Source organism: Camelina sativa, chromosome 9, assembly GCF_030686135.1.
Source record: "Camelina sativa cultivar CO46 ecotype springtype chromosome 9, ASM3068613v1".
In the NCBI taxonomy this organism is placed as follows: domain Eukaryota; kingdom Viridiplantae; phylum Streptophyta; class Magnoliopsida; order Brassicales; family Brassicaceae; genus Camelina; species Camelina sativa.
The window spans coordinates 42,422,289-42,439,396 of record NC_141888.1 but is presented as its reverse complement, the minus strand read 5'-3'; the positions used below and the strand labels follow the sequence as shown (position 1 = coordinate 42,439,396).

Genomic DNA, 17,108 nt, shown 5'->3' with positions numbered 1-17,108 from the left:
TTGTCGTTCCACTACATAACTGAAACTATATATAGCCCATTTTGTATTGGACTGTGGATCGAATGGACTAGTTAGCCCAACATAGCCCAACAAATTTATGATAATTTGATTCTATCGTCGTTTCCCTAGATATGTAAGGAATCAAATTATCATAAATTTACTTTTCCATATCACAAATTTATTTTTCCATATCAGAGGCAGGGAGAATTGTAAGGGAAAAGTCAAACTGAGACGGTTTACTAAAATGCAAGGTTTTAATTTATAGATTATAGTCACTTTATAGTCACTCGACATATTCAAACTCATAAATAAAAATACTTACTACAGTACTATACAACTCTGATCTGCCATATACCAAAATTTATACTTAAGTATAGTAACAAGAGGCAAGTGAACAAAACGAGAGAGTGAGTATTTTTTTTTCAAAATCCTAAACTGATCAAAATGATGAAACTCCACCGTCTTTCCAAAAAAAGGATGATACTACATTAATCCAAAAAGAGGCACCAGAACATCATTACAAGTTACAAACGTTGTTTCTAAGCTTAACCTCGAATCACTAAGACCGATCCGACCGCAGCAGAGCCTAAACAGAACATGGAAACTGCGGAAGCAAGCAGTTTTACCCTACACTACATAAAAATAGAAGCTACTACAACTAAAAAGTACAACAAACAGAGCCAGAAATAAAGAAGAGAGAGAGAGCCTTACATGAAAGTTGTTCTCTTTCTGTTCCCTACCTGATTTTTTTTTTTTACTCAATCAACCTCAATTGCTTTTCGACGTTTTGTTTTGGTTGAAGCTTTAGCTTTACTTTGCTTCACATTTTTCTTCCTTTTTGTTCCATTCATCAGCCAATCATCATCATCATCATCATCGTCGTCACTAAGATCCGAATCTATGTATGAATCATCATCAACATCTTCATCGTCATAATAATATACCTTTGGAGATGGTTTTTTGGGTGCTGATTTGGGTAAATCACTGACTGGAATTTTAGACTGTAAACCACTGACTGGGACTTTAGTAACTTCTGAGAATCCTACTGGATAGAAACCCCAACAGCAATAGTAGCTATCTTCTTCGGTAACTGGCGGTGGTGAAGGAACCTTCACCGCTTGGTAAGCTCTCCTGCAGCTCTTAGTTTGGCATTTAAGCACGCTTTCCTCGTAAATGACGGGATACTCATAAAGCACGTAGCAGTATGGACAAGTAGTCCAGAAACTCAGAACCTCCGGCTCGGAATCTGGTCTTGCAGCCCCGGTCTTTGGAGTATGTTCTGTAGGTTGGGTTTGGTTAAAAACACGAGTTGGCTGAGCAGGCGGTGGTGGAGATGGGATAGTAGAGGCTGCTGGAACCGGAGAGGGAGTAGTTGAGACTGGAGGTGGCTCGAATGATTGAGTTGAATCGAAGACAGGAGGCAGTGGAGAGAGAGAACTAGAGGCTGCAGGTGGCTGAGAGGGACGGGTTGACTGAAATGCCGGTGATGGCTGAGACACTGGCAACGGCTTAGAGGTTGTGGGTGGCTGAGATACTGGCATTGGCTTAGAGATATTGGATGGCTGTGATGTTGGGAACGGCTTAGAGGCTGGTGGTGGCTGAGACATAGAAAATGGCTTAGAGGTTGTGGGTGGCTGAGATACTGGCATTGGCTTAGAGGTATTAGATGGCTGTGATATTGGGAATGGCTTAGAGGCTGGTGGTGGCTGAGATACCGGGAATGCCTTGGAGGTCGGAGGTGGCTGAGATATAGGAAATTGCTTAGAGGGTAGTGGTGAATGAGATGCTAGGAAAGGTCTAGCAGTCGATAATGGTTGAGACATGGAGATTGGTTTAGAGTTTGGTGCTGGCTGGGACACCGGAAATGGGTTAGAGGTAGGTAGTGGCTGAGACACAGGGAATGGCATAGACTTCGATGATGACTGAGACACCGGGAATTGGTTAGAGTTTTGTGATGACTGAGAGACCGGCAAAGGCTTAGACTTTAGTGATGAGTGAGAGACAGGGAACGGATTAGAGGTCTGTGGTGACTGAGACATAGGGAATGGCTTAGAGGTCGATGGAGGCTGAGAGATTGGGAATGGCGGATGTGGTTTAGAAACTGGCTGCGGTTTAGAGACTGCATGTGACTGAATCGAGCGAGTTGGCTGAGAAGCATGAGGTGAGTCTGAAACAGAAGGAAGCAGCGAGAGATGAGCAGCTTCACTAGACCTACTAGATGACTGATACTGCCTAGCTGGCTCATTGGACTGCCACGGCACAGAGTCAGAATGGTGTACAGAGTCAGATGTTGGAGTAGGCTTAGATGAAGCCCATGTCAAATCAGTGGAAGGAGTCCTATGAGAAGAAGATCTACTAGGCGGTCGGTCCGGCTCAGCAAAACGACGACTAGACTGAACCCTCCTATCAGTTGCATTGTTCAAATTAATCAACCTCTCTTCCTCCTCTTCTAGTGGTCTTTTCCAATCACTAGTTTGCTCTTGACCAAACTGTTGCCTCCAAGATGCTTGTTGTTGGTCCTGCAATAACTGCTGATCAAACTGAGACCTTTGTTGTTGTTGTTGTTGCTGTACAGGCTGAGCAAAATGTGGTTGATGAAGCTGAAATGGTAACTGCTGGTTCTGAAACGACAACGTTTGGTTCTGATGCTGAGGCGATTGCGATTGAGGAGGAGGAGGGGATTGATTGAAAAGCTGAAACCCTAATTGACCGAGGTTCCCAAATTGACTCAGATGCAGTTCCCTATCATACAATGCCTTTCTAGAAGGATCAGAGAGAACATACCAAGCATCAGAGATCAACCTAAAAGCTTGCTCAGAGTACGGGAACCGATTACGACCCGGGTTAAGCAACACGGCGAGTCTGCTGTACTGAGTCGCGACGAGTTCCGGGTTGTGAGTCAGACGAACGAGACGGAGCACGGCGTACCAGTCGGGAAGTTCGGAGGCTGTTCCTCTGATTCTTGATTCTCCGGCGATTAAAGTATCGGCGACGGCGAGGATTAGTTCGGCGTGGTCTACGAGTGAGTGATCGGCTTCGCATGCGCGGATCGCATAGGTTTTTGAACCGTTTAAGTCTCCGCTTAAGAGTAGCTTCTCTGCTTGAGCTAACATACGTTCAGCGTCTCCTCCTCCTCCGCCGCCGCCACCACCACCATGGCTCATCATTTTACACAGTCGGATCGGCGACTTTTTCTCCGCCAAAGAGAGAGAGAGAGAGAGGTTTGATTAGTTTACTCAGTGGACGGAGAAGTGAAATATTTAATTTTGGATTTTGTATACCTTAAATTTAGATAATTAATTTTTGTTTCTAACTAATTTAGTTAATTTAAGTAATTAGTAGATGACTAAATTTAAGGACTCAAATTTGGTTTAAAAAAAAAAGGGGGTTAAAAGAAAGAAATTACCTTAAGTAGGTGAAGAAGATGAACTGGTTTTTTCTATATTGTATTTTATTTTCCTTTCTTAATATTGTGTGTGTTACATTAAGTAGATGACTAACTTTGTATGCAAATATTTTATCTAAAAATTTTATCCGTGAATGGGCGGGTTGAAAATTCTTTGATTTAATTAAATGTTGATTAGGTAATAACTAAATTTGATTTGATATTGACAATTTTTTAAAAAAGTGAAAATAAATTGACTAAGTGAAACAAAAACAAAAAATGATGAAAACAGGCTCAATTTAATATAAAAAGGATAAAATTATTTTATTTTTTGATTAGAACAAAAAATAAATTCTTAATAATAAAGTAGTAATGTAGTATAGAATTACATATTTTTGTTAACAGCAAAAATAGTTCAAGTTAAAAAACAGACGGTTTTTCTTACAAATAAGTAACAACAATTATTACAAATGAATATCAGCTTTATGTAGTTATGTTTCAATTGAGTTTGTTTGTTTTTTTTTTCTTTTTTCAGTTTTATTAGTTCTAAACTTCTAATGAAATCGAAACTAAATATGAAACGAAAACGTATCTTAACTGGATGGTCTGATTATGGCTGGCGTAGCATTGGTTTGGGCAGAGACTTGCTAAAATCAAAACTCGAGAGATTAATAGGCTCCGGAACAAATACACCAATATGGCAAACCCCTTGGCTTTCTACCAGCGCCCCATTAGCCCCTATAGGCCCACCAACTGAAGCCTCCCAATATCTCAAAGTTGCTGATCTTCTCCTACCAAATTCTAGGGGTTGGAATGTAGACCTAATCAAACTCATCCTCCCAGCGTATGAAAAAGATATACTGCTGCTGAAACCAAGTTTCCAGGGAGCAGAGGATATGTGGGCTTGGCTACCCACCAAAGATGGCTGCTATACGGCAAAATCTGGGTACTTCGAGTCCACTAATCAAGAGGCTGAGCCTCCGGGACCTAACCTCATCACCCCCTCAAGTGAGCGTCAATTTGACTGGCAAAGAAACATCTGGGCACTCAAAACCTCTCCGAAAACGAAGCTTTTGCTTTGGAAAGCTTCACAGAACGCTCTCCCTGTAGGTGCAAATCTTCTCCATAGATCAATCAGCGACTCAGCAAAATGCTCGTACTGTGATGAAGAGGAAACAATCCCACACCTGTTCTTCCACTGTGCTTTTGCTCGCAAAATCTGGGATTTGCTCCCAGTTAAGACACCTTTACAATTGAGTACTATAACCTCAACAAGACAAGGAATCGAAGCATCGAATAGTCTTATTTGCTTACCTCCAACTGGTGTGGGAACTGGACCGATCAGCCCCTGGTTGTTGTGGTCGATCTGGTCATCCCGAAATCAATTAATTTTCAACAAACGACGGATCTCGGAGGAGGAAACTTTAAAAGTCGCCGTGGTAAGAGCCAGAGAATGGCAAAATGCGCAAGCTTCTTGTGTCCGATCCGATCCACCCCAAAAACCACATCCTAGCCCTTCAAACCCCAGACCGAATCTGATCTGTTGTACTGACGCTGCTTGGAGTAATGAAGTTGCAGGTTTAGGGTGGGTCTTCAAGGGCCCGAACGACCTGGTGATAAAGGAAGGCTCTGCTTCGCAAAACCTCGTAAGCTCACCCTTGATGGCCGAAGCACTGGCAACTCTTACTGCGATAAGAGTTGCCCTTGAATCGAACATCGCAGAGCTCTCTTTCGCTTCCGACTCGCTTATGCTGGTCCAAGCTCTCAACAGGAAGATCCATGTTAAGGAACTTCACGGGACTCTCCACGATGTCCTCGATCTATCTTCTAATTTCACTAGTTGCTCTTTTAATTTCATTCCTAGATCTCAGAATCAGCAAGCCGATTGTTTGACTAAGAAAGCTCTCAGTTTGTTTTTGAACCCTTAATTAAAAAATGAAAAGTCGTTTAGTCCAAAAAAAAAAAAAACTGGATGGTCTGATTATTGTACTTTGAAAAAACACATTTCTAGTTCTGAGTGACACAATACGGCACCGTCCCTTAAAGGGCTACTGATGACTATATCATTTTGTTGTGTATAAAGCCCCAAATAGATTTTGGTAAACTATCATGGAAATTGAAAACAACAATGGTTGTTCAAGTGATTGATCGGTCGAATCGAATATTTGTATATTAAATTTTCCCTTTGGTCGTAAATGTGTACAAATGCAATGCCTGATATATATATACCACATGAAAACATGTTAAACTTTAAACTTCTTTCAACATTGCTTATATAATAAGTATATAGAGATATATACTCATACACAATCTAATTGTACACCCTAGTGTATGTTATATGCTTTCAATTGATATCTTTATAAAATAATATATGTTTTTTTTAGCTTTTTGCTATATTGTAAGAAATGAATCACTCTTCGAGGAGAAAAAAGGAAAAAAACTAATTAAATAATTTGTGTCCATTTCCATATTGCATTCAGTATAGTTGAACGACTATATTATTTCAGTGATATTCAGTAGCCACGATTTTGACGTCTTCAAATGGCATGTTCTCTTTGGAACGATCTCGCTATAGTTGAACGACTATATTATTTCAGTGATATCCATTTCCATACTGCATTCAATATAGTTGAACGACAACATTATTTGAGTGCTCTTAGTCGAAATCAAATAGAATCGAAACGAAACCGATCCGAACGCTCCTGAAATATATGGTGATAAAAAGTATTATAGGTTGTGGTTTAAATTTTTTTTATAAGTTGTGATTTAAATTTTTTTTACCGTAAACGTTAATACTTTTCCAAACTAATGTTTTCTATTTACTAAAATTAGCAAATAATATGTGGTCATCAGATTAGTATACTTTAATTTATCATTCTTCGTAATTCTTCAATATGCATGTTTTAAGGACAACGTTTCTTTTCCTTTTTCCAAAAATAAAAATAAAAGCTCACTATATATATAGCAGTCTGATGATTATACAATACAATAATAAAACATTACATCCAAAAAAAGAAAAAGAAAGAGTGGAATAAAGGAAGAAAGATAAGAAAAATGGCCAAGATTGAAAGTATGCTTCTTCGCTTGATCACTTTTGTGATGATCTTCACGTTGACGATAATAACAGGTCATAAACATAATATGAGTCTCAGATATGTTTCGATTATTTGTTTACCCTTTTAAATATATATATATATATATATTTTGCCATTGTTAAATGCAAGAGAGAAAAAAAAAAAAAAAAAAAAAAAATCCAAACCCAAATTTCTTTTGAATGAAAATGACAGAGTATGTTCTATATTCAAACCTAAACAAAACTGAAATATTTATTTAAGTAATAGATTTCATATTATTAATATTTTATAACTTGTTGACTTAACACGATTCCAGGAATATCAAAACTAGAGGCTAAAAATCTAAAAGATTGTCGCACACGTAATCTTTATAACGAGACGTACTGTAAAGATATGCACGAAGAAAAAAAACCTCCCGGTGACCAGAAAAAGAAAGAAGATAAAAAGCCCAAAATATGTGAATTATTGTGTAGGTCATACAGGTATAAATTCGGAAGCTGTATAAATAGAGACGCACGCAACGCCACGAAACTTAATTGTCAATGCCGCAATTGCAAATGAGCTACTGCAAAGCTTTTGCTATTGGTGAGTGTTAGTATACGCGATCAAACAAAAGATGACCCTGTTGGAAGTGCATGGGATCATTGCTCATGTCTTTTATGTTTATATCATTATACGCAATATATTTGTTTATGTTTGTTGTTGTTTTGTTCTAATGGCAGCTTTGGCTTTGTATATATGAGCCATTTGCTTTAAGTAATCGTTGCACAAATGTTTCTATTATTTTTTTTTGTGAAGAATTGATGAAATCATCATATTTATTTGGGATATTACCCAGAATAATACATAAATGTTGCTATATTACTACTATATCAACACATCCATATTCCATCTTTCCTAAAACAACACTTAAAAAAGTCAGGCAAATGACCTTTATTAACCATAAATGATTTGTTTGTTATATTTACAAGAGATGCCATTTACAATTGATTTTGAGAAAAAAAAAAAAAAATACTTATAACAAACTAAAATGTCTTTCGCTGTTTGATCTATTTGATTGTGATAAATACTAAATCAAGTTCTGCACGTGAACGGCTTTAAAATCCGAAATCGATAAACATCTTTTGTCTTGTGAGATTGATTAAAGTCAAGATTTTGTTACCGGCGAAGCTGCTTTCAATCAATGGTCGGGTTTGGGTTCGTCATCATGTCGGATCCTGATAATAAGATTTGAATTTTCATCATATATCAAACAAATTAAACACCATATCCGTCAATTCGATTCAATATAAAAAGAAAAAAGAAAAAAACTTATTAGAAGAAGATCGGAGGTGAGATGAAGTCCCAAATGTTGTAGATTTCTTCCGATTTCGCCGAGGGAAGAAAAAGAAAACATTTTCCCTCTTTTTTTTTTTTCCAGCCAATCACCAATTGACACGCCCAAGATCCTTGATAATTCTAAAACATCTAATCTAACGATCGATCCTAAAGCATAATTGGACTATTTAGATTATATTTAATCTGTTTTTATTACCAAACTACTCACTAAAATAGCTCAATGGAGACGGGCTGCAAAACTATGGAGAGAATCTATGTAAAGTTAGCTGATCATGTTATTCCTTTTCAGATATTTGTGTTATGTAAATTTATTCCATGATCAATCTCCCAGTAAATTAAGCAACAACAAGAATTTGTAGTTCAATAATTTAATGAATAATGAGTAACCACCAACCACATAGTCGAATGAACTTGAGAGATTTGAGTTTTACAAAGATAGATTTTTGTTCGAAAACGAGACGTTATAAAACTTAGAATCCTTTGTCGAATTCTGGAAGTAAGTTATTACCGACCGTTCATGGTCGACATGGTCCTTTGACAAACGCTGTAAGATTCATCATCTAGATGTTCCCTCGAGGATGAACTAGTGTCACCGGGGGATTTAGGCATATCGATATCGACTGTTTCACTTTCTAGCATGAGAACCACCAACCACATAGTCGGTCTGTCTTGTGCAAGTTGTTGAACGCACAAGAGACCAATCTGTATGCACCTTAGAACTTGATCTGGTCGAAATTCTGATGAAGATGTAATGGCCGGATCGACGATCTCTAGCCCCTTTCCTTCGCTCCAGTTCCTCCATATCTGTGTGTAAAATGTAATTAAATTATATATATATATATATATATATATAAGTGTTTATTTTTAGAAACGACAAATTAAAAGGTAGAATTTGGTTGTTAATTATAAGCTTACGTCGCTTAGAAGAGTTTCTCCGTCGTTCAGGGCAGGGAACCTACTGTTTCTCTTTCCACTGAGAATCTCAAGAAGCAAGACCCCAAAGCTGAAAACATCGTATTTCACAGAGTATATATTGTTTCTCATGTATTCGGGCGGCATGTAACCACTGCATGCATAACGATATATTTAGCTCTCACAATTTAAGAAAATAATGAATGAAGATACGGTGGTAGTATAGTTTGCTTACAAAGTTCCGCCCCCGCCCGTGGCAATAGCTTCTGTCTGGTCCCTTGCCAGTGTCTTTGCCATCCCAAAATCGGAGATCTTTGGGATCATGTCTACACCAAGCAAGATATTGCTTGGTTTCAGGTCAAGGTGAATTATCTTGAATCGGGAATCTTGGTGAAGGTATGAAAGCCCTCGAGCAATACCAATGGCAATGTTGAATCTCTTTTGCCAGTTTAAAGAAGAGCTTCGGGTTGTGTCTATGAAAAAGATCAAAACCAAGTCAAACGTACAGATATATACTTTAACTCTTGAATATATAGCTTCCGAGAAAAGAGAGGCCCGCACTATACTAACCGAAAATGCACGAGTTGAGTCCTAGGTTTTCCAGGTGCTCATATACTAGGATCCTCTCGTTTTCGTCAGAGAAAAAACCAATGAGTCGGATGATGTTTATATGCTGAACTAGCCCAATGAGTCTCACCTCGTTGTCAAAGTTTTCGATCCCCCCAGGTGTCATACTAATAATCCTCTTGACAGCAACCTCTAACCCGTTAAGTAACCGACCCTGTCAGTGTCACCACATCTCTCGTTAAAAAAAAACACAATCTGAATCTAGCCAATGGTCAGAGTGCTTTTTACAATGAATAGAGTAAGATGATCATGAATACATACCTTGTAAACGTTACCAAAACCACCTTCTCCAATCTTGTTGGAGTCAGAGAAGAAGTTGGTGGCTTGGGAAATGACTTCAAAATCCATGGCTTTTGATTGCCATTCCTCGGTTATGCTTGTCATCTCCATGGTTGGATTTTCACGTTGACACACTGTTTTCCGTTATGAGACATGAACACAAAAATAAATAAAAAAATTAGTGTCTACGATCGAACAAGATGTATATTAATTGAAAAAGAATATTATATAAGAAGATTTTAACAGAGAATAAAAAAAAAAAATACCAATTGTTCTTGCCATCATCTTTCTTATTCTTTTGAATAAGAAAAGCAAGATGAAGATGAGAAGCAATGTGCTGGCTCCTCCAGCAATCAACCCGATGGTGGTTTCACTCATATTCTTATTTCCTTGTTGAATAGAGTAATTATTAATTAAGGCATATATCTAGACGACTTATTATTATTATTTGTAGAAAAATATATATAACTAACCGAAATCTTCAGGCACGGCTATCTTTATATATAGATCTTGCCCCTTGTCGCCGCCATTGTAACTGCGAACATCAACTAACGGCTCAGTATCTAACCACATCATGCAATCTGACATGCCATTTTGCGTGTCCACGTTTGCAAACGCCGTACAAGTGCAATCTCTGAGGCATCTATACTTGCACTTTTCGAATCCCATATTGATCGTGTGGATCATTTGCTTTCCAAACTCTGGAAGCTTCATATTTCTCATCTTCGCAAACTCTTTCTCAAGGCAACTCAGTTTTGTCTTTCTCACGCAATGATCTCCAGAATGATGGTCATTTCTTGGCTCAAATTCTTTGATACAGTTACACATGGGGTTAAGGTTTACTATCTCGCAGAACTTATTATCACCACCGCAGAAATTGTACAGATCACAATCCTCCTCAACTCGAGAAGTCCAGTCCACTTCCCATTTTCCTCTCCAGACGAGGAGCTGCAGGTCTCCATTTTCCTCAATTCTTAACATTGCAGGGAAGGTGGAAGGTACTGTTTTGATCGGAAAGATACGTGTCGCGTAAATTCCATTGTCAAGAAGAATGAAACCTTCTTGAAGATTTGTGATCATGTATGTGTAGGCTCCACTTGACGGATCTTGTGAGCTGTTCCAGGATTTTATGCTTGTGTCATGAAGTATCATTCCAGGGAGTAAAGTGTCAGTGGGAGAATCAAAGCTCTGCCACAATAACAACCCGGTTGGATCTTTTACCACGAAATTGCCGTCATCGAGAAGCTCTGCCACCACCAAGGATTCCTTATTGACAAGGTTCCCCAAGTTTTCCTTCCATACAAAACTGAGACTATCGAAGAGGACCAGCTCCGAATTTGAGATGTTGAAGATTCCAGTGGGACTGGAGAGAGGATCGTCTCTATTAGCAACCCAAACTACTTTGCTGGGGAATTTTTTAAACCAAATTCCTAGATACCAACGATTCTGTTCTGGAACCCTGGATCTGAAGAGACCCATCTCAAAGAGCTTACTAGGAGACACGAGTGTCTCATTGTTCTCTGAAAACCTCAGAGATATGGAACACGACGAAAAAGGCATACTACCAAGCAAAAGCAAAAGAAACAAGGCAGACTGATGCATATGTGTGTATAACTTATACTCAACTCTAGGCCAATCAACAAAATGTCCTCCTTGGATACTTCTGTTGTCATCTCCTCCTCCGGCATTTCCGCTTGTGAGCATCATGATCTCCTCTGTTTCTGGAAACACAAATACCCGAATCATCATCAGATACTTTTTTTTTTTTACTAACAGAGATATCAAACTCGAACTATTGAGATTACACATAAGCAAAAAAAAAAAAAATGAAATTTGTGGGAGTCTCTGTTCTCTCTACTGTATCTTCCATTTACAATGACAGATAAAAAAAAAAAAAAAAAAAAAAAAATAGTAACCTCTTTGGTTGGAGCAATTCTTGAATTTTTCTTCTTTTTCTTCTTGGTCTCTAGCTTTCTTTCTCTTCTCTCCTTCAAGGGTTTTCTTTCTCTTCTCTCTCAAAGTAGGCAGCAGACCGAAGAGACAACACTCGTGAAGTGTTTTTTTTATAGGACTTTTTCTTCTTTTACAGGTTTTGACTTTCTAAGTGGGATCAGAATGCTGTCCCTGTTTTTATAGAGGGTCACCTAGTGGGTTTTACTTTTCTTTTCTTAATGGGCTTTACTCTTGTGTGTTTTACTAGGCCTCGTTCATTTCGACTCTTGGGGTTTTTTTGGTTCGTTACTTATAAAGCAAGCAATTGTAACTTTTGTCACTTCTAATTCTAATATATATATACGAGATTTTAACCCACGGTATACCGCGGATATATAATTTTTATTATTATTTATATTTTATGCTGTATCTATTTGTTAAATATTGGATGTTTTGTAAATAAAGGCATAACTAAATTTTCTAATTGTTGTGCGGTTAAATATTTATATTATTTTTTTAACCCACAATACACTTCATGACCATTTGTTTGTTATATTTAGTTTGTTTTGTTTAGTGTTTGAGATTCTATTTTGATTTTTAATTATTACGACATAAATAAGAGATCTAAATACATAATCAGTAATTTATACTCTGTGATTACACATTTTTCCTAAAGAATTAACTATTCTATACAATCTAAGTTAAATCAATTTGATTTTATGTCAAATATTCTAATATTAGTAGTGTTGGTAAATAATTAAATGATGATTTAACCCGTGTTAACACCAATTTAATAATATTTAATTAATACCAACATGTCTTCTTTATAACTCATCTACTATATAACCACATTATATAGTATTTTAGACTTTTTAATTTTACATATTCATAATAATTAAAAAAATTATTAAGTTTATATATGTTAATTATAATTTTTAAATAAATGTCAATCGAAGTTTTTTTTAACGTTAAGAATCAAAACTCACAGGTTTTGAAAAACAAAATGGAATTAAATTGTTGTTTTCTTTGTTTGCGAAGGATTCAGAATTTCAGATATAGAAAATATCTTCAACACACAACATAACGTGTGATTAAATATATGATAGTTTCTATTTCTATATTGACTGCTGTTATTTTCTTAGTTGAAATGAAATGAAAGATATTTAGGAAACAAAATCTGGAGTAATGTTAGTTAAACTTCTTTCAACATAGATATATACTCATACACAATCTAATTGTACACGCTAATGTTTGTTATATGCTTTCAATTGATATCTTTATAAAATAACATATGTTTTTTTAGCTTTTTGCTATAGTGTAAGAAATAAATCATTTTTCGAAGAGAAAAAAAGAAAAAATCTGATTAAATAATTTGTGTCAATTTTCATACTGTATTCAATATAGTTGAACGACTATATCATTTCAGTGATATTCAGTAGCCACGATCTTAACGTCTTCAAATGTCATATTCTCTTAGCCGAGACGGCGAGACCAAATAGGATCGAAACGAAACTGATACGAACGCTCCCGAATTATATGGTGATAAAAGGTACTATAGGTTGTGGTTTAATAATTTTTTTTACTGTAGACGTTAATACTTTTCCAAACTCATTCTATTTACTAAAATTAGCAAATAGTATTTGGTCATCAGTTTAGTATACTTTATCCTTTTTCGTAACTCTTCGATATGCATGTTTTAAGGACAATGTTTCTTTTACTTTTTCGAAAAATAAAAATAAAAGCTCACTATACATATAATAGCAGTCTGATGATTATACAATACAATCATAAAACATTCCATCCAAAAATGAAAAAAGAAAGAGTGGAATAAAGGAAGAAAGATAAGAAAAATGGCCAAAATTAAAAGTCTGCTTCTTCGCTTGATCACTTTTGTGATGATCTTCACGTTGACGATAATAGCAGGTCATAAACATAATATGAGTCTCAGATATCTTTCGTTTATTTGTTTACCCTTTAAAAAAAAAAAATTGCCATTGTTAAATGCAAGAAAGAAAAAAAAGATATCCAAACCCAAACCCAAATTTCTTTTGAATGAAAATGACAGAGTTATTCAAACCAAAACAAAACTAGAATAATTATTTAAGTAATCCTATCATATTTTTAATATTTTCTAACTTGTTGACTTAACACGATTTCAGGAATATCAAAACTAGAGGCTAAAAATCATTGTCGCACATTTACTTTTCCTATGGGGGTGGAGGCGTTGTGTAAAGATATGAACGAAAAACAAAAAAAAAACCTAAAATATGTGAACGAACGTGTACAATGATTACACCATATAAATCCGGAACCGGAAGCTGTGTAAGAAACGCACGCAACGCCACGTTATTTGATTGTCAATGCCGCACTTGCAAGTGAGCTACTGCAAAGCCTTTGCGTTACAAATTTATTACTAGTAACTAGTAATTATTGAATAATTGATGAGTGTTAGTATACGCGATCAACCAAAAGATGACCCTGTTGGAAGTGTATGGGATCATTTCTCATGTCTTTTATGTTTATGTAATATATTTGTTTATGTTAGTTGTTGTTTTGTTCCAATGGCAGCTTTGGCTTTGTATGAGCCGTTTGCTTTATGTAATCGTTGCACAAATGTTTCTTTTTTTTTGAGGAATTGATGAAGTTATCATATTTAAGTAATCGTTGAACGACTATATTATTTGAGTGCTCTTAGTCGAAATCAAATAGAATCGAAACGAAACCAATCCGAACACTTCTGAAATATATGGTGATAAAAAGTATTATAGGTTATGGTTTAAATTTTTTTTATAGGTTGTGGTTTAAAAATTTTTTACCGTAAACGTTAGTACTTTTCCAAACTCATGTTTTCTATTTACTAAAATTAGCAAATAATATGTGGTCATCAGATTAGTATACTTTAATTTATCATTCTTCGTAATTCTTCAATATGCATGTTTTAAGGACAATATTTCTTTTCCTTTTTCCAAAAATAAAAATAAAAGCTCACTATATATATATATAGCAGTCTGATGATTATACAATACAATAATAAAACATTACATCCAAAAAAAGAAAAAGAAAGAGTGGAATAAAGGAAGAAAGATAAGAAAAATGGCCAAGATTGAAAGTATGCTTCTTCGCTTGATCACTTTTGTGATGATCTTCACGTTGACGATAATAACAGGTCATAAACATAATATGAGTCTCAGATATGTTTCGATTATTTGTTTACCCTTTTAAATATATATATATATATATATATATATTTTTTTTTTTGCCATTGTTAAATGCAAGAAAGAAAAGAAAAAAAAAATCCAAACCCAAATTTCTTTTGAATGAAAATGACAGAGTATGTTATATATTCAAACCTAAACAAAACTGAAATATTTATTTAAGTAATCCATTTCATATTTTTTATATTTTCTAACTTGTTGACTTAACATTTCAGGAATATCAAAACTAGAGGCTAAAAATCTAAAAGATTGTCGCACACTTAATATTCCGGCTCGTATGTTGGTTTGTGAACAACTCGTTGACGAAAAAAAAAAGATAATAATAAATCCCAAAATGTGTGAACAAATGTGTGGGTTAACGGCGTTTAAATTCGGAAGCTGTATACGCAACGCCACGAAACTTCATTGTCAATGCCGCAATTGCAAATGAGCTACGTACTGCAAAGCCTTTGCTATTGGTGAGTGTTAGTATACGCGATCAACCAAAAGATGACCCTGTTGGAAGTGCATGAGATCATTTCTCATGTCTTTCATGTTTATGCAATATATTTGTTTATGTTTGTTGTTGTTTTGTTCCAGTGGCAGCTTTGGCTTTGTATGAGCTGTTTGCTTTAAGTAACATTGCACATATGTTTCTATTTTTTTTTGAAGAATTGATGAAATCATCATATTTATTTGGGAAATTACCCAGAATAATAAATAAATGTTGCTATATTACTATATCAACACATCCATATTCCATCTTTACTAAAACAACACTTAAAAAGTTTTGCAAATGACCTTTATTAACCTTGATTTGTTTGTTATAATTACAAGAGATTTTTTTTGTTAAAGGATTTTCTTGAATTCTAACGTGTTTACAAAGGAGCCTAGATAACCAATCTACTAATAAGGTACAGAAAATATAGGGGAGGCTAGCCTTAACTAGAGAGAGAAACAATAGCAGAAGAGTACAGAGGAGGGGGAAAGAAAAAGAGATAACGATGCCAACTTCCCAGATGGTGAGTCACACTAGTGCCTAACCCAACATAGATTTTCTAATTTTGTAATTGAATTATTAGATACATGCATAAACAACTTTTTTTGAGAAATTTAAGCATTCTACAATTTTTGTTTAAAACATCAAAAAAATATATTTTAAATGAAAGTTTGATCTAAAGATGCATATTTTATAACAAAGAGTTTTGTGGTTGAAGAAATTTTACATTCATTCAAAAAAAAAAAACTTAAGTATTTGAATATATATTCCTACTTAAGCTTCTCAATTAAATACTTTTAAACACTAACATTTTATTTTATCAATAATTACAGCTTGACTAACTCTTTAATAGATATAATTAAGATATACATATTCCTTGCATATTAGCTCTTCAATTTTTTGAATATAACTCTTGAATTTGTTTCTTAGTAAAAATTTCATTTCGTATTCTTTTTGACAACTTCTAAATATTAGAATATGAAAACCAACAGTCATGAATATATTAAACTATCTTCATTTTTGTCTCTGTATTTTTCTAACCCAACATTCTATAGTTTTATTCAAATATCTTCCAGTTGATAGTGAACAAAACTTCAATCTTCTTTCTATATAAAATTGTATTTCTGTAGGGACAAACTTTCATGAATTTCTCTACAATATCAACATGGTTTACGCCAAAAGAAAGAAGTGTCGCTTTGATTCACTCTCGATGCCCTTTTTTTCTTTTGGTGATCCATCTATTTTCTTGGACATGTTCAAAAGCTTTCTAAATTTTTTATATAAGTATTGAAAATGTTTGTGATATAAAAAGAATGAAATACATGAAAGATGATTCATATTACTTTAAGTTTAAGACTGTTTGTTTTTAATGAGGATAGACAGGTGGCACTCTCTCCACTGCTGACGTGTCACTCAAATAGAGAGAGTTGGCCATTTTTCATAGTATAGATTATTGGGGGCTGCATATGTTTCTGATTAAAGAAGGAAGGAAGGAAATGTAGATGGTTATTTTTTTTTGGTTTTATGGGCTTGTAATTAATTAGGTCTAAACTATAGAATTAGGTCCCAAAAAAAAACAGGTGTTAGGAACATAATAAATCAAATGTCATCTCCTTAACAAAAATTGAGAAAAACCTTCTTTCTCATATTATATAAGATAGCAGTCTGATGATTATAACAATGCAATCATATAACATTCCATTCAAAAAAAAAAAAAAACAGGAAGAGTAGAATTAAAGAAGAAAGATAAGAAAAATGGCCAAGATTGAAAATCTGCTTCTTAGATCACTTTTCCAGACATCAAACTTGTTTCAAAGGAGATGGTAGAGAGTTTAAAAATAAACTGTTTTTTGAGAATTTTTGCTGTG

General features: G+C 35.1%; 3 protein-coding genes and 2 long non-coding RNA genes across 5 annotated transcripts; 3 read left to right on the top strand and 2 right to left on the bottom strand.

The window, feature by feature from the left end:
• Window positions 1-463: 463 nt before the first annotated feature.
• On the bottom strand, window positions 464-3,407 carry LOC104714638 (uncharacterized). Its single transcript, XM_010432069.3, has one exon. The coding sequence runs from the start codon at window positions 3,165-3,167 to the stop codon at window positions 759-761; it is 2,409 nt and encodes an 802-aa protein (XP_010430371.2). The 5' UTR covers window positions 3,168-3,407; the 3' UTR covers window positions 464-758.
• A 553-nt stretch (window positions 3,408-3,960) lies between these two features.
• On the top strand, window positions 3,961-5,313 carry LOC147939391 (uncharacterized). Its single transcript, XM_087465939.1, has one exon. It carries the CDS (start codon window positions 3,961-3,963, stop codon window positions 5,311-5,313), a length of 1,353 nt encoding a protein of 450 aa, XP_087322065.1.
• Window positions 5,314-6,370: 1,057 nt separating this feature from the next.
• LOC147939390 (uncharacterized) lies at window positions 6,371-7,318 on the top strand. Its single transcript, XR_015567296.1, has 2 exons — window positions 6,371-6,512; window positions 6,776-7,318. It is a non-coding gene; the product is annotated as an uncharacterized LOC147939390 (long non-coding RNA).
• An 831-nt stretch (window positions 7,319-8,149) lies between these two features.
• Window positions 8,150-11,691, bottom strand: LOC104714637 (receptor-like serine/threonine-protein kinase SD1-8). Its single transcript, XM_010432068.2, has 8 exons — window positions 11,532-11,691; window positions 10,089-11,336; window positions 9,882-10,004; window positions 9,598-9,749; window positions 9,280-9,490; window positions 8,945-9,182; window positions 8,713-8,863; window positions 8,150-8,601 (listed from the first exon to the last, which is right to left on the bottom strand). The coding sequence occupies exons 2-8, from the start codon at window positions 11,320-11,322 to the stop codon at window positions 8,302-8,304; spliced, it is 2,409 nt and encodes an 802-aa protein (XP_010430370.2). The 5' UTR covers window positions 11,323-11,336; window positions 11,532-11,691; the 3' UTR covers window positions 8,150-8,301.
• Window positions 11,692-14,564: 2,873 nt separating this feature from the next.
• On the top strand, window positions 14,565-15,484 carry LOC147939389 (uncharacterized). The gene is made up of 2 exons (XR_015567290.1): window positions 14,565-14,713; window positions 14,978-15,484. It is a non-coding gene; the product is annotated as an uncharacterized LOC147939389 (long non-coding RNA).
• The last annotated feature ends 1,624 nt before the right edge of the window (window positions 15,485-17,108 follow it).